Genomic DNA, 25,945 nt, shown 5'->3' on the forward strand with positions numbered 1-25,945 from the left:
AATCCTCTTATCTCAACATTTTGGATTTTTGACAATTTTTTGAAAAAAAAAAAAAACAAAAACAAAAAAGAGCTCCCTTAAAGATGGAACTTTCCAAGTGAACTCCTCCAAATTCCATTTTGTTATAAGTAAACATTAATTTTCAGAAACAAAAACGCAGGAAAATTCATCAAAATTCATTATACGTACGTACTTTATGTCATTCCCAATGGAAGAAGGTAAGAATTGCAATTGAATTATCCCTTCTCCAATTATGTAATATAGAATTTCTCTTCAAGAATATACGTTAGCTCACCCTCAGAGTAACTCTTTTGTAGGTATCCATTTGGATGGATTTTCCAAAAAAAAAAAATTATAAAACTGCAGGGCGATGGATGAAGTTTTCTCACGGTGTACTCGTGGAAAAGAGCTGTCGACGTACGCGGTCGTTTAGAAAATAAGTACCTACACGTTTTTGTTGGAACTTCATCTTTTTTGCTGCGCTCATTTTCAGACTTCGTGAAAAATATATTATGTTATACTCATCTAAGGATATCATCGAGTTCTGAAAAAAAATTCAGCCATGGCACCCCCCTCCCCCCCAACAAAAAATCCAACTTGCATACAAAAAAACTACGAGAAAATTTGAATGAAAAAATTCCAAAAAACCTCAAAAGCTACTGTATGTTCTCTCACATAATATATCTACAATCTGTGAAAATTTCAAACATTTTTCTTTCACCCCTCCCCTCACGAAGATGAATATAATTGAAAATTTGCTATTCTGAGGGCAATATATCACTAGAAGGAGCAAGTATGGGCAGTAAAAAATTTGTGCGGTAAGTTTTTACATCAGTTATAGGTATTTTGAAATTTCTGGAGAAAAATCACTGGAGAGAGTGCAGAATAGCCAAAATTAATTTTTGATGTGTGGGATTGAAGAAATTATTCATATTCAAATTGGTTCACTCCCCCCCCCCCCCAAAAAAAAAGTCCATGAAAAAGTTTAAAAAATTTTCCTTGAAATAGCTTTTTTAAATTTTTTTGAATTTTCATGAACTGTTCAAAAATCAAAAAATAAACCTTTTAGGATAATAATGCTTTCTCGATCATCCTATCTTGGTTTTTCGCTCAAATTGGGCAACGTCAGTCGGGTCAAAATGATCCCTTATTATTAAACCAACAATTTTTGGACTTCAGCAACAATCAATCAGATGGATACAATTTTAATTTCCCAGTTTCAAATACCAAAATTCATTCTTACCCACACTGTTGTCATTAGAAAATTTAAAAAATAACTTAATATCATTTTCATCCGAATAGCTTATAATTCCAACACCGATTGAATTTTAAAAAACAAATTTAAAACTGAAGTACGAAACGTTCTTCGCAAAAAGATAGTAACACATAGCACGTGTAATGAACCGTGAACACCTCAGGCTGATTGTCTGCAACCGGTTTCCCCACCTTTTAAATCGTGGCATCTCCGATGGAAACATATTCAGAAAATTAAATATTTCAGTAGCACACATCACACATTTTTCAAAGTAGAAAAAATTTACCTACGTACCTAGTACCATACATACGTCATTTCGTCGTATCGTAGACCGACTACGGGAATTCGGGGTATTCCACGATGAGAGAATTTCGTACGAAATGGTAGTATTATCTCAACAGTTGCAAATGTACGAGTAGTTGATAGTTGATTTTCCCCTTCAATAATTATACTGGTACCTAACTGATTGCCAGTCGCGCCGTATAGTTGATTACGTGTTCGATATCTCTCATTTCCCTCTCTCTCTTTTTCTTTTTAAAACTTCGGGAAATTTGACATTCGTTGAACATCGATTAATGATAAAATTTTTTTAAAATTAGGTATCCGGTACCTATACTAAATGATGCATTTGAAAGTACACGCCGAAATGTTTTGATAGAGTCGATGTGTTAGTGATTTTTCTTTTCGACGTCTTTTTCATCGCAAAATAATGTGAGTTTATAGTTTGATGGTGTTTAAAAAAATACAATTGATCGTTAAAAATGTATGATGTTAGCCATATGTTGAACCAGTATCAAAAACAAACGCCTCGAATGGTTACATTTGTCGTACTTTATTTCAATTTGGTGAGTAACTCTTTGAGCGAATTAATTATGGTATAGATGAGAAAAATTTGAAACTACCTATTCTTAGCTTTTAGAATTTTTGTACAGAGATGAACTGACAGAAAAATTATTCAAGACTCAATCGAGTACCTGAAATCTTGTGAGAGTATTTTTGAGTCATACTAGATGATTTTTCCAGAGCTTTGAGACCCATTCTCTTCAATAAGTCCCTACAAGAAGCAGCCAAAAAATAAAATAATTAATTTTGATTTTTTTTTTGAAAAAAAAATGGAGAAAAAAAGTTAAATGAGAACCTTATAAATCAGAAAAGGATTAATATCACTAGAATAAAAAATTCACAAACCCACTTATTTATTTATTGGTAGGTATATGTATGTAGTTCAAAAATTTTTTTTGTCATTTTTCCGAAAAAAATTGAAGCCAAAAATTATTGAATATTTTTATTGCGTGACATCCACTGAAAAAATACAAACAATTTTTAAAAAAGGAGGGGTATCGATAAGGCCATTTTTTGGCCCCAGACAGTTATCGACTGAACCACTCTTAAATTGTTGCAATAAATGCCCCAAATACGAATCCATGGTTAGTTGACCCAAAATGGCCATTTTTTGGGCTCCAGGGGTCCCCAAAGTTGCGAATAAAAACGATTTTAGGAACCACTGAGTATAATTTTCAAACATTTTTTTAGCGTAAAATATCTGTTTGAACCTGATAAACGTTATGCGGGGTGATTTTTCTATTTTCGACTCTAGTGGGCAGAAATGGGGGGGTTTTGATTTTTGGATAATTTTGAAACCACCATTTTGAACCTACCCCTTTGAGCCCCCCTAAAAAGCTTTTCACAGTTTATTAGTATCTAAAAGACCTTCATCCTACCAAATTTTCAGCTCAATAAAAATTTTCGCTGGTACTCAAAAATCCAATTTTCCAATTTTTCGTAATTTGGATTTTTTGGGAACCCCTGGATAGCTGGAAACCTGCGATTTGCGCCAAACGTAACGTTTTGAGGCATATATTCAATTACCTAGGTGAAAAAGTTTAATTAAGCTCCCTGTATATTCGTAATTTTGAACGCTTTTTTTAGAGCCCCTCACTTTGAGCACCCCTGAAAAAGGCGATTATGCATATTTTTTCAAATAAATTAAAGAATTTACATTTGGAACACACTAGCAAGAGCTCGGTAATTTTTCACTCGATTTTACCGATAACTTTCAAAATTGAGCTTTTTTGGGCCAAATTCTGAGATTTTACTCTTCGAAAACACGTTAAAATCACGTTTTCATGATTTCGACGAAGTGATATCTCAGAATTTGGCCCAAAAAAGCTCAATTTTGAAAGTTATCGGTAAAATCGAGTGAAAAATTACCGAGCTCTTGCTAGTGTGTTCCAAATGTAAATTCTTTAATTTATTTGAAAAAATATGCATAATCGCCTTTTTCAGGGGTGCTCAAAGTGAGGGGCTCTAAAAAAAGCGTTCAAAATTACGAATATACAGGGAGCTTAATTAAACTTTTTCACCTAGGTAATTGAATATATGCCTCAAAACGTTACGTTTGGCGCAAATCGCAGGTTTCCAGCTATCTAGGGGTTCCCAAAAAATCCAAATTACGAAAAATTGGAAAATTGGATTTTTGAGTACCAGCGAAAATTTTTATTGAGCTGAAAATTTGGTAGGATGAAGGTCTTTTAGATACTAATAAACTGTAAAAAGCTTTTTAGGGGGGCTCAAAGGGGTAGGTTCAAAATGGTGGTTTCAAAATTATCCAAAAATCAAAAGCCCCCCATTTCTGCCCACTAGAGTCGAAAATAGAAAAATCACCCCGCATAACGTTTATCAGGTTCAAACAGATATTTTACGCTAAAAAAATGTTTGAAAATTATACTCAGTGGTTCCTAAAATCGTTTTTATTCGCAACTTTGGGGACCCCTGGAGCCCAAAAAAATTGTCATTTTGGGTCAACTAACCACGGATTCGTATTTGGGGCATTTATTACAACAATTTAAGAGTGGTTCAGTCGATAACTGTCTGGGGCCAAAAAATGGCCTTATCGATACCCCTCCTTTGAATTCATAAAATTTAAAAATTGACGGAATCAAGCAGTCCGGTCGGACTGCCCCGCCAAGCAAGAAAAAAAAACGAACACAAAAAAAAACAAAACGATAATACCAAACGTGATGACAGTCCGGCCACTTACTGCTTATATTCCCTGAACAACTAAGCGTATTTTCGATGATGAATTTCTCGCGAATAAAAACACGCACGAATCTGATTTTTTGATATGTTGTTGGCATCAACGAGAGCTTTAATTTGGTATGCTTACAAACTTTCTACGGTAAAAAATGATGTAGATTGGAATACCCAAAGTTGGCATTTTGGGGTAATTTTTGAAATCACTAATCTTCGTGTTAAGAGAAAACTACTGAACCAATTCAAGTCAAATTTCGTACACTGGTGTAAATTAATGAGTTATTTTTAGATACAACGTCAGTTTTGAAAAAAAATTATTTTTGACCCCCTTTTTCTCAATTTTAAAATTTCTATCCCCCCTAAAACACCCCCAAAATGAAAATTTTTCGCGGTACCGTAGAAAAGGGTCATCTACATTATATTCGCCATCATTGTGCAAAATTTCAAGCAAATCGGTTCATTTGGAAAGGCTGTAGCCTTGTCAACGGAAATTTAAGCATGAAATTTCGTGATGAATATTTCCATTTTTCATCCTAAACCACCCAAAAAATGAAAATTGTTAGCTGTAACATAAAAAAGGGTCATCTACATCATATTCACTATCAATGTGCAAAATCTCAACCAAATCGGTTCATTAAAAGAGGCTGTAGCCTTGTCAACGGAAATTTCAGCATGAAAATTCATGAAAATTTCCGTTGACAAGGCTACAGCTTCTCCAAATGAACCGATTTGCTTGAAATTTTGCACAGTTGTATTAAATGTGATGCAGATGACCCTTTTTTATGGTACAGCAAACAATTTTTATTTTTAGGGTGATTGAGGGTGAAAAATGGAAATATTCATGAAATTTCATGCTTAAATTTCCGTTGACAAGGCTACAGCTTCTCCAAATGAACCGATTAGCTTGAAATTTTGCAAAATGATAGCGAATATAATGTAGATGACCCTTTTCTACGGTACAACGAGAAATTTTCATTTTTGGGGGGTTTTATGGGGGAAAGCAACTTTTAAATTGTGAAAAAGGGAGTCAAAAATGATTTTTTTAAATAACAAACGTTATATTTTGAAATAATACCCTAATTTAAATCACTGTACGAAATTTGACTCACATCAGTTCGGTAGTGTTCTTCTAGTGAGAAACTTTGTGATTTAATCAACAAATTATTCTAAAATTGTTGGTGTACCCGAATTCCCATTACTAATTTATAATAATCTACATTATTAAAAAAAAAAAAAAGTCGTGATATCAATCGAAAATACTTTTAAAAAGCAAAAATTCCGCCAACCAAAAAAAAAAAAACTTACCTATAAAAAAACAAAAAGAATTGTCAACAAAAATCTGATATTCTCAACTTCTTGGAGTATGTACCCAAATTCGCATTAACAATTTACAATATGTACACATTTAAAAAAAAAGTCGTGATATCCATCAAAAATACTTTTAAAAAGCAAAATTACCGCCAACCAAAAAAAAAAAAAAAAAAAAAAAAACTTGCAAAAAGAATTGTCAACAAAAATCTGTTCATTAAATAACTTTATTGAAAAAATTCATGATATCAAAACATCGCCAAGCAATTTTCATTCAGCAGTTGTGATCAGGAATTGATATGGAATTTCAAATTAATTTGGTACACACTGAAATAAAATATCCATAAGTTTGAGAACTGAATTGAAAAACTGGGCCAAGCGCCGGCGGAATTTATCGGTCCGGTTTTTCAATTCAGTTCTCAAACTTATGGATATTTTATTTCAGTGTGTACCAAATTAATTTGAAATTCCATATCAATTCCTGATCACAACTGCTGAATGAAAATTGCTTGGCGATGTTTTGATATCATGAATTTTTTCAATAAAGTTATTTAATGAACAGATTTTTGTTGACAATTCTTTTTGCAAGTTTTTTTTTTTTTTTTTTTTTTTTTTGGTTGGTAATGAAATTACCTATTCATTTTTCATTTCAGATTTTATACATTTTATATGGTGCCATATATGTGCTGCTTCATGAAAACTTATTTCCAGGTAAGGTTACTAATGAAATTATTCGACAAGAAATTAGTAATATTTACTCATCATTTTACTTAATTACCTGCTAACATTGATTGTTCCACTTTTCACAGATACATTGACTAATACTGTGATAAGTTTGGCATTTATCGAAACTGTGATACTCTTCTTCACAATCATTACTGCCCATGACGTAAGTATGAATTTTTTCAAGCAAAAAATACCTTCATTTCTACCACCATCATCAATATATTATTGCATATATGTATGTATTGGCATTATTCTAACCTGCATTATTTTACAGAAAAAATCTTTTATGCTGAGATGGAGTATTTTTATAATGCTTCTCAATTCGAGCTTAGTCGTCATCAGCATCCTATATTTTATGCATGAAAATAATTACTCGGTGATAAAACTGGATCAATGTATTTATAAGATGGCCCTGAACGAGATAGAAATGTTTTCCGGTGTTTTTCCAATAAAATTGGAGAAATTTTTGATAAATTATGCTGCTCCAATATTCGAAAGCGTCCTATTGATTACATTAAGTAAGTTGATTGATGTAAAGTAACTAGATACATGATAATTTTTTTGCACGATAATTAGGTAGGTATGTGGAGAAGGAAGAAGGAACAATGAAATTCGATCTTCAAGTAATTTTCAAAACAAAGCAAAATTTTAAGTTCCATAAATCTTCTCAGCTCCTGTTATCTTTTCCAATCCCAGCAATAATGACTGATGTGATTGGATCTGATCAGATCAGAATATTCCATGGACCAAGGATCTATTTGACTTCATCCAGATATGATTAGACCATGATCCAATGAGATCTGGTTAGATTAAAGTTTCGATCTAAGATCTGTTCAGACTTGATCAGATCCAATAGGGAAGGGATAAGCCTGATCGGATCTTATCAAAAGTGAATACCTACTTACATACATCTGATCAGATGATCAGAATAATTAGAACATTGTTTTACATTGACATAATGCCTAAACATAATTGACACATTATTTGTATAAAAATGATTAATGATTTCATCATGAGTGTACTCATATTTATTTATTTATTTGTTTTTTTTTGTTTTTTTTTTTTTTTTTAGTTTTCAAGTATTCCTCAGCATGGGCCATTTATAAACATGAATTCAGACGTAAAGTTAAGAAATCAGTTCTCGATTTGTTTTCCTACAGCAAATCCCACGATACGTGTCAAACTATATTAGTTTCTTCCGCATGAATTATCCATTGAAACTGATGCGCTCAAGCTCCATAGTTACTAATTATGTGAAGTGGATTCCATTACTATGAAACAAATGCATAGGTATACTTAAGTATACCTACTTACCTACTTTCCAGCCCCATGTGATTTTATTTAAACGGGAAAAGCTTTAATCTTATTGACTAATTGTGTAATTTGTATTTGAACAATGAAAAATGCAGAACGAGAGATACTACTGACTTCTAAACAAAATTGTAAAACATTGTGATAAACGATGCCCAATTAGTGATCAGTGTGATCACTTTTGTGGGTCTTCCTATACCTTTGTATATTTTTAGTTCCATTAAGTAGATTTATGTTGTAAGATTTTGTTTTTCACTTTTTTAAAAATTAGGTATGGTATCGTTTAATGAATACATCTTTTTTTACCATGTTCGATTTGACTTTATTATGCTTATGATTAGGCACTTGCTAGCAGGAGATTTAATTTTAGAATAATTCTTAAAAACTACCTACCCACAAAAAATTGAACCAATGAAATAAATAAGCAGACAACATGAAAAGTTGAATAACCTTTTTAACCTAAACTTTAAATTCATCAATCGTTTTTCCCACAGCAACCGTTTTTAAAGATGAAAATTTTTGCAAAATATCTATTTAATTAGTTTTTAATTCAAAAAAACAATCCTCGAATGGAAAAATCTAGACCACTTGAAAAGAAAAGAAATACTCATAAATAACCATATTAAGAATGCCGTACAAAAATCAGGCATAACGACGTATACCTACCAACAAAGACCCAAAACCTTCAAGTCAATTCTGCAGAAGGGTCATTCGATGCCAACTCAACCAAAAAAAGGCGATTTTGAAAGTCATGTCTTTCGATTTCGGTCACATTTTTTTTACAATATATACCCTTACCCACCCAGTAAGTAAGAACCCCGCAATTAGTTTGGTCCCAGCCCCTCGGGGGCGGGTGGGGGGGGCTTCCATTATTTTCACATTGTCTCGAGGTACTCAACTTCAGCAGCCCATTCCTCCAAAACTATGATGCTTTGATGAAAACTGATTTCACAGTTCGAAAGGGCATTGCATTTAAAACTTTTTTAGGCATTTTGAAATTTTCAAAAGTTGAAAGTTGAACTTTCAAATCGAAAGTTCAAATTTCAAATGGCGCTGTAAGTGGGAGCTACCATTTAAAATTTTGAAAAAATTTCCATAGACGTACCTTTTGATGTTTTTTTTTGAAATATTCAAGTTTCGAGATGGGATCTCTCAATAGAAGGGGAGCACCCCCACCCCCAATTTTGGGCGAAACTTTCGAAAGAAAATCTGGGGCATGTGATATATCGAATTCTATGTTTTTGGAGACGCTGAACACGAATATGACGTTAGATTTATGATAGGACCCCATCCACGGCCTCCAGCACCTCCCCAAAGGGGGTAAAAGTTCAAAAAAGCGTTTTGTTCGTGTGACACATGGAATAGTATGTTTTTGATGACGCTGAACACGAATATGACGTCAGATTTGTGATTGGACTGTATTCACGGCCTCCAGCACCTCCCTAAAGGGGGCGACCCCCCCCAAAAAATGATTACATTCGTGTGACACAATATGAAATAGTATGTTTTCGATATCGCTGAACACGAATATTGCCTTAGTTTTTCGAATCGATTTCACCCATGGCTCCCAGAATCTCGCCCAAAAGGTAAAAGTCCAAGGGTTGGTGAAAATTGAACGTTTCAAATTGCACGTGTGCGAAATTGCACGCATACAATTGAACGTGTGTGATAATTGCACGCATGTGAAAATAGAACGTTTAATAGCGTTCAATTATTATGTTCAACAATCTGTATTGTTTTGAAAAGGCTAAAAATGAAGTTCAGCTCCTATAATTTTGGTCAGTGCACATTGAGCACCCTCTCGACCGTTTTAGGGAGTTGTCACGAAATTCCACGAGTTCGATTTCAAAAGTAAATTTTTTATCTGCTCGTAAATTCCAGAAAAAATGAAAAAAATTCAAGCAATACCGTAAATTTAACATGCGGTCGATTTCAGACGGTTTCAACCTGTTCAGGAGCCGGTAGCCATATTTCGAACGTTCAAAAGTTGATTCAGACGGTTTTTATGGAACTTTGTGAAAATTTGAAATTTCCAAAATACAACCGGAGGTTCCAGTTCCAGAACGCCTTGAAACCGTCTCCAATTGACTCAGCACGTTGAAATTGAGGTTTGAAGTAAATTTTAGCTTTCCACCTTCTTTGAGTAACATTTTGCGAAAATTTCAACTTTCAAAAATCCGCTGGAGGCTCCAGAACTGCTCAGAACGTTTCGAAACTGTATTTTGGGTTGGTGAAAATCTCACATTAAATCATTTTCAGACGTTAAATTTGCAGACGTTCTATTTTCATATGCGTGCAATTATCACACACGTTAAATTGTATACGTGCAATTTCATACGTGCAATTTGCCAGTCCCCAAAGTCCAAAAAAAATAGTTGGGGGCAGTGGATGGGGTCCAATCACAAATCTGACGTCATATTCGTGTTCAGCGTCACCAAAAACATACTATTCCATGTGTCACACGAACAAAACGCTTTTTTGAACTTTTACCCCCTCTGGGGAGGTGCTGGGGGCCGTGGATGGGGTCCTATCATAAATCTAACGTCATATTCGTATTCAGCGTTACCAAAAACATAGAATTCGATAAATCACATGCCCCAGATTTTCTTTCGAAAGTTTCGCCCAAAATTGAGGGTGGGGGTGCTCCCCTTCCATTGAGAGATCCCATCTCGAAACTTGAATATTTCAAAAAAGCATCAAAAGGTACGTCTATGGAAATTTTTTCAAAATTTTAAATGGTAGCTCCCACTGACAGCGTCATTCTGAAATTTGAACTTTCAACTTTTGAAAATTTCAAAATGCCTAAAAAAGTTCTAAATGCAATGTCCTTTTGAACTGTGAAATCAGTTTTGATCAAAGTATCATAGTTTTGGAGGAATGGGCTGCTGAAGTTGAGTACCTCAACACAATGTGAAAATAATGGAGCCCCCCCACCCCTCACTCCCCCTGAGGGGACTGGGACCAAACTAATTGCGGGGTTCTTACTTACTGGGTGGGTATATATTGTAAAAAAAAGTTGAGCGAAATCAAAAGACATGACTCAAAAACCTTGGTTGAGTTGACATGGAATGACCCAGAAACAAACCCACGTCCATCCAACTAACAATCCATTATTTATTCAACATTCAACTGTCCTCATCACTCAGAAACAAAACAGATTTTCACTACAAATACGTAAACAAAACTTGTAATTTTATAAACACCCTTTTAAAAAAAATCTAATTCAATGATCGAGTCAGAATGATGATCCGTATTTGAAACAAAATATTTTATTTTTTAATATTCTGCAAAATTCATGGAATTTGATACCTAGGTACTAAAGTTGTTAATACATAGTAGGAAATGCAACTAAAAAAAGAAAGCCTAATTTGAATCATTTCATATTTCATTTCTTACTCGTATTAGTCGTATTAAGAGCAGAATGAAGAAAAGAACCAGGGACCGTTCGATGTTTACAGTTTTGGAATTCTTTGGAACCACTACATGAATTTATTTCGCTTCGATTGTACGAAATACTTGAGGATTATCATCTTCTAGCCATTTAATGCAAACACAAGGCAGCAATAAAATGCAAATTTCAAGTAAATGAAATTTTTAAAAATATTTTATCAAAACATTATTGACTACCCACCACCTGATACCTAAAATAGCACACGAATTTCGCCAACTACGCTATATTCACACCTGGTCATCAAATTAATCGTAAAATTCTCCCACATTTGCCTGAAAAAAAAAGTAGGTATGGCTAATTTACATAAATCTAAATCACTTGAATTGTGGTAGAAATCCTTACAATTAGACTATAGGTATGCCTTTTTTGGACTTTGATTTCTTGATCGACTGAAAAATCCTCAGTGAGCAAGATTTCACAAGTTCCCAAAATCTCAAAAAAATTGTGGGTAAAATTTAATTTCTTCAGTACCAAATCAACCAACCAAAAATTGATGATAATCACTCACCGACAGTTTGTAAGGTGGCATATAGAATCCCTCCGTATAGTAGTAAAAAAAAAAAATTGTGATGACCAAAGAAAAAAAATGCAAGTAAATTGAATTTTTACGTATCTGACACCATCCGGTGGCACTTACCTGCTTCGAAGTTCGAAATTGAAAATTTGACAGCAATCATGATCCATGGTATTAAATTTACGTCATTTTACGTCTTCCAATCACATGAATTTTTCTTACATTTACCCAACACATGGAATAAAACCAACATAAAAACAATTTCACCAGCGATTCAATTTACCGAATTCTAATTATTAATGTACATATTTACTAAATAATCGCGATTTCGTCACACAGGAACATTAAGGATAACTGAACAAAAGACTCAAGATGCCATTATTCTCCACCACCTGCCTCAGCACCTTCATCGAACGAGCCGGCAGATAAGATGCAGCCATCAACTGGCGCCAACGGCAACAGCTGCGCTGCAATACTGAGAATCGTTCGACATCGTGAGTTCGAGTTTTCGAGTAGAAAAAGAATTCCTATCATTCTGCGAAATAATTCAAAGGTACCAAAATTCAGTGCTTCCGTCGAAGAAATGAAAAAATGACATTTCCTAAATACAAGTATCTTATTCTTTGTAAAAAAATTTTGAAAACTTTTTCTGGATTTCCAAATTTTTCTCTAATGGATGTGGATGGCCCCCGATGGGATAGATGAATGAGCAGAAACAAATCTGAGGAGCACGGGGAATGAAATTCGAAAGGATTCACCTATATTATATTTTTTTTTGGCAGGAAAAAAAATCAGAAGTCGAGACCGTGAAACATCTAAAGGAACTATCGTACTTAAGGTGAGCAAATTTTTGAAATTTCCAAACAGTTAAATGGTAAAACAACGTAATTCATAAATCGTAAGTAAATAATGTTATAAGCCTTTGAGAATTCATTTCAAATATTCATTTGAACCAAAAATGAAAACGTCTTTGAAAGAGAACGAAAAATCTAAATAAAAATTTCGAAGTTCCAGAGCTGAATGTTATTTGCTATGAGTCACTCGTGACTCGACTTTAGAATTAATTTTCAATAAATGCAAAAAAAAAAAATAATTGAAAACATCAGCTTAAAATAATAAAACAGTGATTCTCATTACATATCAAGCATCAAAAACTCACAGGGTCCGTAAGTTATTTTCTGAGCCTCAATTTTCAAAAAATTGTCCAAAAATAAGATTGGGCATCTACAGCTCTGGAAATCAGCTTGCTATAAATTCTGCGGTGCCCTAAAGTGGTCCAAATTTAAATAAAAATTTTGATTTTTGTTCCGGCGTAAAAAATTGAAAATTGCTCTACTTCACACATAGTAAAATTCGCAATTATTATCACGTGTTACTTCAATTTTTATTAATATCGGAGGGAAAACAGTAAAATTGAATACACGTAAAAATTCAAAACAATCTTATGGTAACCCTGACCACAAAATCAGTCAATTAGGGTAAGGTATAGATTAAAAATTAAAAAAAAAAAAACTTGGATCAACATAAATGCACAGTGCTTAGAATTGACTTAATACTTAATAGAATGATAGTAAACAAACACATAGTAAAAAAAAAACTTGAATTGAGACGGTGCTTTAGATGGTAGGTATGCATAAAGAAAAAAATCAAGTACCTAAAAACGTCTTCGATTTTCAAATAAAAAAACAAACAAACCGAAGTTTCAAAATTTTATCACCTCGAATATTTTTCTTGCTGATGATAAGAATAAAATGGTAGTTTTTATCTCCTGTACTTCGTGTTTTATGAACATACGTGTAAGTACATACCTAATTCATTATTAATTATTAATAATATCATTCGAATGTTGAATCGTCAATATTCTCGTGATGAGTGTGATGATTACCGAGTATCTCAAACAAATCATTCTATATTAATCATTAAAATTGGCGATTTTAAAACATTCAACATTCGAAGCACCCTTTTAAATCGAATTTTAAAATAAAACTAAATAAAATCTCCTACCACAAAATTGCTTCCATAGTTTCAATTTAAAAAAAAAAAAAATAGAAAAGTGTTTAAAAGAAAAAATGCTACCGTAAACTTCAGTTTTTATCACATTCTTAAAAATGTAAAAGCGAATAAAAAAATTGAAAATTGCATTAAAGAAAACAACAATACAAATCAACAGGTAGGTTTCCCTTAGGTGGTTTCTACGAAATACAAAAAATCGATAGATTTAAAAATAAAATTATATGTAAATATAAGTTAAACCACAGCCTGTTATCTAGACTTAATAAGAACACTTTATTGATTCAAGCACTGACAGATACAGGCGGTTTGAAGTCGATCCAATAACTGTACAAGATCCAAGCAGCGTAACATTTGAAAGCTGTAATAAAACATCGATATCGGTTATTAAAAAATGTGATAATGCACCATAGTAGAACAACACCTACTCTAACACAGGTAAGTATAATGAAACAAATGCATAGGTACTTAAAATCAGCTAGAAAATACATAATGTTCTTCAACTTACCGAGATAAATAAGAATGAAAATCAAAGCTATGAATAAGGATAATATGTGCGTGAAAATCGATGTAATTATACCCAAAACGGTGAACGCGATATCGACACACAGCACAATGAGAGCGATTTGTAGCATAGAAGATTCATCCTGAAAAACACAGAAAAAAATGTAAAAATCTTTGACGAAAGGTATGTACCTAAGTATGTAAAATTTAATATTTGCCAAATACTTAAATAGGTATACTAGGTAAGCTAGGTATTGTGATTTTACCTTGAGCAGGGTGTAGAGGGTATAAATGAACACTGCTGTCACCGGAGTTTGGTAAAGGAAAGCCAGTATCTTCGTAAAAAGTGCTGCGCATAATATAAAATTCAACATCGTTTTACAATCGATAATCATACAGGTATAAGTATATAATTATTCTAACAAGGAAACTTCCAAGTCACTCAAGTCATCGCGTTGACTCATTTTTTTCACCAGGGGGGCAAGGAATAAGTAGGGTTGCTCCACAAAAAACATTTCAGCTTCCTAAACAGAAAATAAATGGCCCTGTGGGAGTTTGAATTTTCCAAAATGATCAAAAAATTGAAGAAATTAACGAAAAAAATTAAATGTCCAGATATTATTTGGGGAAACCATATTATTCCTTGGTTATATTTGATTCAACCCCACTTGAGGCACAATTTTTATATAATTAGGGAAAGCTAGTGGTTTTCAAGGGCTTAATTTTTTCAAAAAAAAAAAAAAATCAAAATGAGGGATTAGGCTGATATAGTTTTAGGAATCTTCTTCCTAGGTCATATTCAAACTAAATCATAAGCTCGCTTTAAGCCCAATTTTCAAATCAATATAAATGGGGGAAAGTGTATTTTTGAGACATTTTCATAAAAAAAAGTACAAGTCCCTCTGAAAATTTGTGACTATGAGCAGCTCCAACTGTGGGAATTTTTTTGCAAAAGTAGGTAATACTTCAGCTACAAATATGACTATTTTGAAGACACTTTTGACGTAAGTAAAGTGAGGAAAAGTGCATTTTTTGAGGTTAAACTTTTTCCAAAAAAATCCCCTGAAACTTCAAAACATACAATTGGGTCGATGAACTGAAAATGTTTCCAAGTCATACTCGTATCAAGTCGGGGAGCCCACTCAAGGATCTATTGCACCCCCTCCCCCCGTCGATCCTCAGGGACAACTTTTTTCTTAAAGAGAGAGTCCTAAGGAACATTTCTAGCCCTTGTACTGAAAAAAGTGGCCTTACTTACAAAATGGCGGCCATTTTGATTAACAGGTCTGCCGAAATAGCAGATTTTGCGATCCAACATAGGACTTGCACAAAATTTTTCAAACCGTACAAAAGTAGATCGAAAGATCAGGCAAAAACTTATCACCTGTCAAAATTTCAAGTGCTGAAGTGCGTTTTTCAATTTTTGGTGAATTTTTAAAAATCAAATTTTTGCCAAAAATGAGAGAAAAAATCAAAATTTTATCAAATTGACCAGGAAAGCTGAAATTTGGAATATACCCTATTTTCAACATGGCAAATCGATTGGAAACTGTTTCAAACCGTTTTGAGCAGTTCTGGAGCCTCCAGCAGATTTTTGGAACTCGAAATTCCCACAAAATTTCATCAAATGGAGTTGGATAGCCGAAATTTACTCTGCAAACTAATTTCAATACGCTACGAAGTCAACTGCAGGTGGATTTCAAATCGTTTTGGAGCCTCCAGCAACTTTTTGAAAAATACCGGAGCCTCCAGTAGATTTTTGAAATTTGTAATTTCCTAAAATTTCATCAAATGGAGATGGAAAGCCGAAATTCATTCTGCAAACCAGGGATGGAAGAGCCTTCAATTCAGGGCTCCCGCTCTTGGCTCTGGCTCAGCTCCCCACAAGTTTTAGCTCTGGCTCGCTCTTCGCTCTTGGCTCTGGCTCTAGCTCCTCAAAAAATCCGGCTCTTTCAGACTCTGGCTCCAGCTCGCTCCCGGCTCTTCCATCCCTGCTGCAAACTAATTTTAATGCGCTACGAAATCGACTGCTGGTGGATTTCAAGTCGTTTTGGAGCCTCCAGCGACTATTTAAAAGGTTGTATAGCGTTTCTTGGAAAATTGAAATTTCCAAAAAGTAGCTGGAAGCTTCAAAACCATTTGAAACCACCATGCAGTCGACTTCATATTGTATTGAAATTAGTTTGCGAAGTAAATTTCAGCTTGCCAACTCTATTTGATAAAATGTTGTGGGAATTTCAAGTTTCAAAAATCTGATGAAGACTCCAGTAATTTTCAAAAAGTCCCTGGAGGCTCCAAAACGACTTGAACTCCACCAGCAGTCGACTTCTTAGCGTAGGGAAATTAGTTTGCAGAATGAATTTCGGATTTTCATCTCCATTTGATGAAATTTTGGCTGGAGGCTCCAGTAATTTTCAAAAATTTGCTGGAGGCTCCAAAACGACTTGAATCCATCTGAAGTCGTCTTCAGAGGGTGTTAAAATTAGAGTGTAGAGTAACTATCAGCTTTCTATCGCCATTTGATGAAATTTTATGAAAATTTTAAGTTTCAGAAATCTGCTGGAGGCTCCAGTAATTTTCGAAAAGTCGCTGGAGGCTTCAAAACGACTTGAAATTTACCTGCAGTACTTCTTAGCGTATTGAAATTAGTTTGCAGAATGAATTTCGGATTTTCATCTCCATTTGATGAAATTTTGGAAAATTTAATGTTTAAAAAATTTACTGGAGGCTCCAGTAATTTTCAAAAAGTTGCTGGAGGCTTCAAAACGACTTGAAATTTACCTGCAGTACTTCGTAGCGTATTGAAATTAGTTTTCAGAATAAATTTCAGCTTTCCAACTCCATTTTGAAGAAATTTTGTGAAAATTTCGAGTTCCAAAAATCTGCTGGAGGCTCTAGATCTGCTCAAAACGGTCTGAAATAGTTTCCAATCGATTTGCTATGTCGAAAATAGAGTATATCCCAAATTTCAGCTTTCTTGGTAAATTTGGAAATACCTACTGATTTTTTCCCTCATTTTTGGCCTAAATTTGATTTTCAAAAATTCACCAAAAATCGAAAAACGCACTTTAGCACTTGAAATTTTGACAGGTGATAAATTTTTGCCTGATCTTTCGATCTACCTGTGTACGGTTTATAAAATTTCGTGCAAGTCTTATGTTGGAATTCAAAATCTGCGATTTCGGCTGACCTGTCAATCAAAATGGCCGCCATTTTGTAAGTAGGGCCACTTTTTTTTTGAGTACAAGGGCTGGAAATGTTCCTTAGGACTCCACCTTTGAGACAAAAGGTGTACCGGAGGATCGACGTGGAGTGCAATAGGTCGTTAAGGGGGCTCCCCGAGATGTGCAGTTTGAAAAGTGAAAAGTGAAAAGTACTTTTCTTTCAATGAAAAGTTGAAAAGAAAAGTTCCTACTTTTCATTTCACTTTTCAGTTTTCACTAAAAAAAAAAGCGAGTGACCAATCAATTTACTCATTAGAGATCACTGACCTCATTGATGAAGTCAAATATCAAGTTTCACTCTTTCCACTCCTTCACCTTCGCAATTCAGCACCCATTTTTGATATTTTTCACAACACTTTTTTCAAAACTGAAAAACCCAAAAATGTTAGAGGCTCTAGAAAGGCTCAAAACTACCACCATTCGATTAAGTAGGTGGAAAAAAAATGATTTTGTTTTTTTGTGTGTTTTGGATAGGCAAAAAATACATCAATTTGAAGCTCTTAACAGAGAGCTTTAATATATCAGACTCACACGATTTAATTTTCACACTTTTCACAACTTTTCACACTTTTCACAACTTTTCACACTTTTCACAACTTTTCACACTTTTTACAACTATTCACACTTTTCAATGAACTTTTCACTTTTCATTTCAGCAAAATTACTCTTCTGAAAAGTGCACATCTCTATCCCCGACTAATTCCAGCGATAGAAACATTCTAAGGAGGCCATTTTTCCTGCTCCTTAACTACATATTTTCGAGAAAAAAAAATAATAAAATGCCCCAAAATTTTGAAATCTATACTTAACTAGGCAATTGCAACTACTCTGAGACTTCCATTTTTTGATCATATTTCAGCAACTAACATGTTTTGAGGACCACTTTCCCACATATGAGAGAAAAAAATGCATTCAAGAGGACAAATTTTTTCAAATAAAATTCCCTCAAATTTTAGGTCGTGCAATTAAACAACTAAAGCCTGCAAATCTTCTTTCTACTTCACATTCCAACCATCAACACATTTCGAAAACTATTCATATTTCGACATAATTTTCGATTTTTTCATGTTCCATTTTTTTTTTTTTAAATATCAAATTTTCATATTACCTACCTACATTGTGACTAAGGTCACTAAGAAATTAGGTTTTACAGCACAACAATCTTTCTCATCAATTTACATCATTTTTGGACAATTTTGAAAATTATTGAAACTTCGCGAGTGCCCAAATTTTTTGATTGAGAAAGCTGTTTGTTCGGGAGAAAAGGGGAATAAAAATCAGTGACTGAGTGACCGAAAGATTCTCTTATGAAGGTAGATTCCTTGCGAACATTATGAATAAAATGTACATAACTATAGAACATGAAGTTTTTCAGGTCGAATTCATCTCGACGAATTTGGAAATGATTGATGATTCTTAATTTCTCATCAGATAAAATTATGAATTTTAATACGAAATTTGAGTACTTGAGTTAATAGAGCTATTAATTTTAAATTTAGCACTAAAGTTATTATTTTTCAATTAAATTAATTTCAGATTCTGAAATCTCTTATCCTAAAGAGGGATATCCCAACTCGCAAAAAAGCCAGATTGAAAGAGCTTACAAAAATATAGGTGAGCTCCGCATGGCTCCATGCGGCGGAGCTCGCGATCCTGTCTTGTCTCATTAGTCATTCTCGCTCCTTCTTAAACAACAGCCTTTTTTCCACGAATCTCATCATCTTAGATACCTCCATACTCACTTAGGTACCTGTCGCGTCTGCCTTCTTTCTTTCCTGTGCATTGTTCTACCCTGGTTTCACCTTCTCTGACTAGCAAAATGCAAATAACTGCTAGCTTGTGTATATTTTAAGATGTCAATCAGTAAATAAACGTACAAAAAGATCTCGTTTCCTTTTCTCTCGCTAATAGTGGAGACACGAAGCCAAGGTGCTTCAAGTAGGTTTTTGGGCCCATTTTGCCTTCATTTTCATAAAATCGTAACATATCACGAGAGGTTTTTATAGAAAATTACTTCTAATTTCAATTTTTTTTATGTCTAAAAAGTAAAAATCTGATTCAGACCGCTCCTTTAGAAAATCCTGACTGCGCCACTGAGAAATCCAACTACGTTTTCGCCTTAAAAATTTCACGTATAAAGTACTCAATCAAATGGATTTTATTCCCGCCAAAAAAAAATGCGATGTCAGCTATACGTATGAGAAACTCATCGTCAGCAAACAGGAAATATTATTTTGACATGATATTAAACCAATGTAGACAAGTAGGTATAGGTAATAGGTATCTACATTACTTACTCGTTTCAAAGCCATAACCGAGGAATATTCCTAGGATTGAGAGAACACCAATAACCTGCAGAACAAAATAACATGATCAGTACATTGTTTCAGCTATACTTATATTAAAGTAAGTAAGGTATAAGTAGGTGTGTAAAAGTATATTTGTGGGGTAAGAATACTCGTAGTAAAGTGCAATTTACTGTCCAAGCTCCTACCTGAGAAACCGTATGAAATTATAACTGCCATTTTGAGCACACGTAGGTGTGATATTTTCATTATAATATAGGCAGGTATGTATATTGTTTAAATGATACGTTATTAGAATGAAATACATTGCAAGGTATACTTACTGAAATCACAGCCAAACATATTAAAGTGGACGTACGCAACGAACAATTACCAAATCCTTTCTCCAAAGTACGCATTTCTTCGGTTTTTAATTAAAATTACGACTATTTTAACGAACCATAAACAAAGTATTACGATGCTTCTTTTCACGATAATAACGTTGTAAACTGCATGAACAATACTACAACCAGCAACTAAAACTTCGTTAACACTCAGTCAAGGATAAACTGGACGTGTTGGGTGTTGCTTCGACGTTGCCGGTCGGCATCTACTACCTCTACCAGTATACCATGGCAACCCCCTCAGCCCCCTGTCCCATACTCTGCAAGAAAACAACAACGCAGCTGTGACCGGTATCAACAGGCTACAATACCAACGTCGTGTACGAGTACATACAGTACATTAAACATACCCACACTTACATTTTTTACTCCCAAGCTGCGGTTGATAAAATGACAAGTGTGCACATTTCATGAATAAAGAACTAAAACTATTAGATTGAAATACTTGATTACAAAATTAGAAAATAGAATGCACTACTTAATACGCTTTGCTTGCTAGTTTGCTACCGGTGAGGCGAATTCAGACTCGAATACGTAGGAAATGAGTCATGAATTTGCGAAATTTATTTCAAGTTCGTCGACTCGACATTTCTACTCTCGTATCTTCTCGTACGTCGTTGCTTGTTGCTGTCTGAGAAGTGAGATAAAATGATAAGTCATCATAATTATTACGAGTATCATGACAGTTCACGTGATGTGATATCAGTTTCGAAACATAGGACAAGGAGGGAGTATATTTTTTCTGGCAAAATAGATGGGAATTGTTTCCTTCACTTTCACTGATGCTGACCATCTGAAGTCTCAGTTCTCATCAGACATACGAGTATACTAAACCTAAACCTACCTACATTTTCCAGCTACCTAATCTTAACTCTAAAGTTTTTCTCAAAAATTGCATGTTGGCCATAAATTTTTGAAATATCATATCAAAGACGTGAAAGCACTGGCTGATCACGTATCCTAACAAGGGAAGCCTCCACATGAGAATCTCCGATTTGAATGAAACTTGGACTGTTGGAAAGAGGACTTCAAAAAACACCCATCCCCCAATTTTCAGCTGCTCAAGTTGATTTTTCGATTTTTGGCGAATTTTTGAAGTTTTGTGTACGTACACAGGAAAAGCTGTTCAACTCACATAATGGGAAAAAACTACAAATATCCATCTCTCCCGCGTATCAACTTCCGGAGCTCAAATTTGGGCCAAAGGTAGTCTTTTAGATACCTGATCGACTCATACCACCACTGGCCGGATTCGGCCTTCCGGTCAGAAAACAGAATTTTTTACTTTTTTTCTCATATTTTCGGCGAATTTGAAAAATGACCGTTTCTCCCCACCACATGAATTTGAGCAGCTGAAATTTTTGAAGAAGGGTTTAATGCTTGATACCTAATCGATTGATACTACTGTCGGCCAGACTGGAATTTACATCAGAAAGCATATTTTTTGTCCACCTAGTTTTTTAAAATATGATTTCTGATGATAATTCCAGATCCGGCCGACGGTAGTATTAATCGATTAGGTATCAATCATAAACCCTTCGGCCAAAATTTCAGCTACTCAAATTCATGTGGTGGGGGAGAAACGGTCATTTTTCAAATTCGCCGATAATGTGAGAAAAAAAGTAAAAAATTCTGTTTTCTGACCGGTAGGCCGGATCCGGCCAGTGGTGGTATGTGTCGATCAGGTATCTAAAAGACTACCTTTGGCCCTTTGAGCTCCGTAAGTAGATACGCGCGAGAGAGATGGATATTTGTAGTTTTTTCCCAATATGTGAGTTGAACAGCTTCTCCTGTGTACACAAAACTTCAAAAATTCGCCAAAAATCGAAAAATCAACTTGAGCAGCTGAAAATTGGGGGATACCAGTCCAAGTTTCATTCAAATTGGAGATTCTCATGTGGGGGGCTTCCCTTTTAAGCATTCAAAGATTAGGAATTGAAATTATTTTCTCATAAATCATTTATGTATGGAATCAACCAAATCTAACTACTTGATACATAGGTAATCGCTTTAGATTATTTTTATAATGGGGTCATTCCACGTCAATTAGACCAAGAGAAGTAGTAGGTGGTTCGGCGATTTTTATGAAATTTTTCCTGTGGAAAGACCTTTTGAAGGAATGACCAATAATGGCGCAAATCGCAGCCCTCTAGCCCATTTTTAAAGGTAGCCAGGGGGTGTCAAAGTTTCCAGTGAACCTAAAATATCATCCATTTCAGCAGTGGATCACTCGATAACCGCGATACGTACCAAAATGGAACTTTTCCCCATAGTTAGGGGGTTTGAAAGGCTTTTTGGTGATATCATAAGAATCAGTGTTGCCACTTTTTTCGTACAAAAAATTAGCTCAAAAAGTTTCGAAACGTAGTTTTCAATCGTCCTGACTCTCAAAAATTCCGAAAAAAATATATCATGAACAACTTTTCAAGCTGAACAACATATTAAAAAATTGGGATGGTAACATGTTGCAAAGTCGATTTAAAAAAATTTCAAGTTTGCAAAAAAATGTGATTTTTTGATTTAAAACATGAAAAAAATTTTTGATTGGTGAAGTTGACCGATTTAACCTCTATTTTTACGTATCTGTTGAAAAAGTTCTCCTTCTAAAAAAATCAAAATTCGAAAAGATGCAAAAAAATGAACGAATTTTTATTTTTTTGTAGTGAGTCTAATTTTTATCAATTTTTTCATGAAATACGTCAGAATGTGGTCAAATAAGACAACTGAATAAATTTAAACTTTTTTTGATGTTTGAAATTGAAAATAGATTTTTTTTGAATTTTGATTTTTTTGTGAGGAGTTCATTTCATCGAGTGAAAGGTTTTTTTTCAACTTTTTCAACAGATACGTAAAAATAGAGGTCAAATGGGTCAACTTTACCTATCAAAACTTTTTTTCAAGTTTTAAATCAAAAAATCGCATTTTTTCGCAAACTTTCAATTTTTTAAAATCAACTTTGCAACATGATATGTACCATCCTAATTTTTTGATATGTTGTTCAGCATGAAAAGTTGTCCATAACATATTTTTTCAAGAATTTTTGAGAGTCGGAACGATGTGAAAACTACGTTTCAAAACTTTTTGAGCTAATTTTTTGTAAGAAAAAAAGTGGCAACACCGATTTTGATGATATCACCAAAAAGCCTTTCAAAGCCCCTAACTATGGGGAAAAGTTCCATTTTGGTACGTATCGCGGTTATCGAGTGATCCACTGCTGAAATGGATGATATTTTAGGTTCACTGAAAACTTTGACACCCCCTGGCTGCTTTTAAAAATGGGATAGTGCGAGAGGGCTGCGATTTAGTCGAACCTCGGAAAAATGGGGGAAAGCTGAATTTCACATCATTTGTTCAGATTGGTCTCTAAAACAACCCATCAAAAGTTGCACCCCGCAACTTGACCGCTACCCCCGCAAGAGGTCAATAACCTTTGCCGATACAGGTTTTTCGGCTGTATTGCCGAAATGAAGGGTCCGAGAGGAAAAATGTTCGAACAAAAATTGTTCTACGCAAAATTTCCTATCAGCATGACCAGTTCAGTTTTTCTCAAAATGGTGATTTCACCCTTACTAAGGAGGCAGCAAAGTTGTAAATTTTATGAAAATTATTTAAAAAAGTGAAAATCGACAATTTAAAACGTGAATTCGATTCACAGTCGACTCGAAAATATTTTGACCAAAGTTGCATTTCGCAACTTGTCTACAACCCCCGAAATAGGTCATTAACCTTTGTAAATCTACGTTATTCGGCTATATCGCTGAAATGAAGGGTCGGAGGGAAAAACGTGATTGAATTCTACGCCAAATTTCCCATAAGCATGACCAATTCAGTTGAAATATATTTTTCAAATTTTGGTAAATTTAAAAAAATCAAATTTACTTAGGTCAAAAATGAGAAAAAAAATCAAAATTTTACCAAATTGAGCAATAAAGCTGAAATTTGGATATACTCTATTTTCGACTTGTCAAATCGATTGATAACGATTTCAACCCGTTTTGAGCACTTCTGGCGCCTCCAGCACATTTTTGAAACTTGCAATAATTCTCACCAAATTTCATCAAATGAAGTTGGAAAGCGGAAATTCATTCTGTAAACTAATTTTAATACGCTCTGAAGTCGACTGTAAATAGATTTCAAGTCGTTCTGTAGCCTTCAGCGAGTTTTTGGAAATTACTGGAACCTCCAGTAAATTTTTTAAGCTTGCAGTTTCTACAAAATTTCATCAAATGGAGTTGAAAAGCCGAAAGTTCACTCTGATAGATTTTGTGGCATTTCTTGAAAAACAGAAGTTTCTAAAAATCTGCTGGAGGCTCCAAAACGGATTGAAACTGCCTACCATCCACCTCAGAGTAATATCAAAAATGGGGTGTCTCTGTTTGGTAAAATTTTATGGAAATTTTGAGCATCGAAAAATCTGCTGGAGGCTCCGGTAATTTCCAAAAAGTCGCTGGAGTCTCCAAAACGAGTTGAAATCTGCGAGTAGTCGACTTCATAGCTTATTGAAGTCAGATTACACAGTAAATTTTAGCTTTGCAACTGTTTTTTATGAAATTTTAAAATTCTAAAATCTGTTGGAGGCTCTAGGAATTTTCAAAAAGGTGCTGGAGGCTCCAAAATGACTTGAACCAACCTGCAGTCGACTTGATAGCGCATTGAAATTGAAGTAAAGGGTGAATTTTGGATTTCCAAATCTGTTTGGTAAATTTTTATGAAAATTTCGAGCATTGAATTATCTCCTGGAGGCTCCAGCAATTTCCAAAAGGTCTCTGGAGGATCCAAAACGACTTGAAATCTACTTCGAGTCGACTCCCTATCGTATTGAAATTAGTTTACAAAATGAATTTCAACTTTCCAACTGCTTTTGATAAAATATTGTGGGAATTTCAAGTTTCAAAAATCTGCTGGAGGCTCCAGAACTGCTTAAAATGGTTTGAAATAGTTACTAATCGATTTGACAGGTCGAAAATAGGATATATTTCAAATTTAATCCTTCTAAATCAATTTGTTCAAATTTTGATTTTTTTCTCATGTTTGGCCTAAATTTGATTTTCAAAAATTTACCAATAATAAAAAAATACACTTTTGCACTTGAAATTTTGACTGCTGATGAATTTTTGCACGCTCTTTCGATCTACGAGTAGCTTTGTCTTTTTCTAAAAATTTCGTTCGAGTTTTATGTTGGAAAGCAAAATCTGCGATTTCGGCGGATTTATTATAAATTAAAATATCTAGCCGCCATTAGTCGAACAACGTAGATTGGCAAAGGTTAATGACCTCTTGCGGGGGTTGCAGACAAGTTGCGGTGTGCAACTTCGGTCAAAATATTTTCGAGTCTACTGTGAATCGAGTCACGTTTTAAATTGTCGATTTTCATTTTTAAAAATAATTTTCATAAAATTTACAACTTTCCTCCCTCTTTATAGTAAGGGTGAAATCACCACATTGGGTCGAGTGAAACGAAAAAAGTTGGTCCAGAAAAAAAATGCTGGCGTCCAAGTTTTTGGATTAAATTTCCCTGTACTTTGTGTTTTATGAACATAGAGTACATTACATACCTAATTCATTATAACATCATGTGAATGTTGAATCGTCAATATTCTCGTGATGAGTGTGATTTTTACCGAGTATCTCAAACAAATCATTCCATAATCATTAAAATTGGCGATTTTATAAAATTCAACATTCAAAGCACCTTCTTTAGTCTTTAATCGAATTTCAAAATAAAACGAAATAAAATCTACCAATACAAAATTGCTACCGTCGTTTCAATTAAAAAAAAAAAAAAAAATAGAAAAGTGAAATCTAAACAAAACTGCCACCGTATAACTTCAGTATATCTATCACATTCTTAGAAATGTAAAAGCAAATAAAAAAATTGAAAATTACATTTCAAAAAAAAACAATCATACGATCGACAGGT

General features: G+C 34.1%; 2 protein-coding genes across 2 annotated transcripts; one reads left to right on the forward strand and one right to left on the reverse strand.

Moving 5' to 3' along the window:
- Positions 1 to 1,643: 1,643 nt before the first annotated feature.
- Positions 1,644 to 7,945, forward strand: LOC135834643 (uncharacterized). The gene is made up of 5 exons (XM_065348574.1): positions 1,644 to 2,100; positions 6,250 to 6,307; positions 6,406 to 6,485; positions 6,597 to 6,840; positions 7,395 to 7,945. Exons 1-5 carry the CDS (start codon positions 2,017 to 2,019, stop codon positions 7,526 to 7,528), a joined length of 600 nt encoding a protein of 199 aa, XP_065204646.1. The 5' UTR covers positions 1,644 to 2,016; the 3' UTR covers positions 7,529 to 7,945.
- Positions 7,946 to 12,957: 5,012 nt separating this feature from the next.
- Positions 12,958 to 20,238, reverse strand: LOC135834644 (uncharacterized). The gene is made up of 5 exons (XM_065348575.1): positions 19,966 to 20,238; positions 19,634 to 19,688; positions 14,379 to 14,461; positions 14,117 to 14,255; positions 12,958 to 13,969 (listed from the first exon to the last, which is right to left on the reverse strand). Exons 1-5 carry the CDS (start codon positions 20,038 to 20,040, stop codon positions 13,893 to 13,895), a joined length of 429 nt encoding a protein of 142 aa, XP_065204647.1. The 5' UTR covers positions 20,041 to 20,238; the 3' UTR covers positions 12,958 to 13,892.
- Between the last annotated feature and the right edge of the window lie 5,707 nt (positions 20,239 to 25,945).

The sequence above is a fragment of the Planococcus citri genome, chromosome 2 (genome assembly GCF_950023065.1).
Source record: "Planococcus citri chromosome 2, ihPlaCitr1.1, whole genome shotgun sequence".
Taxonomy (NCBI): domain Eukaryota; kingdom Metazoa; phylum Arthropoda; class Insecta; order Hemiptera; family Pseudococcidae; genus Planococcus; species Planococcus citri.

Coding starts and splice junctions, on each gene's coding strand:
- LOC135834643 (XM_065348574.1), top strand. CDS start 2,017: ATGTATGATGTTAGCCATATGTTGAACCAGTATCAAAAACAAACGCCT. Junction 6,308..6,405: donor TCATGAAAACTTATTTCCAG/GTAAGGTTACTA, acceptor CACTTTTCACAG/ATACATTGACTAATACTGTG. Junction 6,841..7,394: donor CGTCCTATTGATTACATTAA/GTAAGTTGATTG, acceptor TTTTTTTTTTAG/TTTTCAAGTATTCCTCAGCA.
- LOC135834644 (XM_065348575.1), bottom strand. CDS start 20,040: ATGCGTACTTTGGAGAAAGGATTTGGTAATTGTTCGTTGCGTACGTCC. Junction 14,462..19,633: donor CGGTTATGGCTTTGAAACGA/GTAAGTAATGTA, acceptor TATTATGCGCAG/CACTTTTTACGAAGATACTG. Junction 14,256..14,378: donor CCCTCTACACCCTGCTCAAG/GTAAAATCACAA, acceptor TGTGTTTTTCAG/GATGAATCTTCTATGCTACA.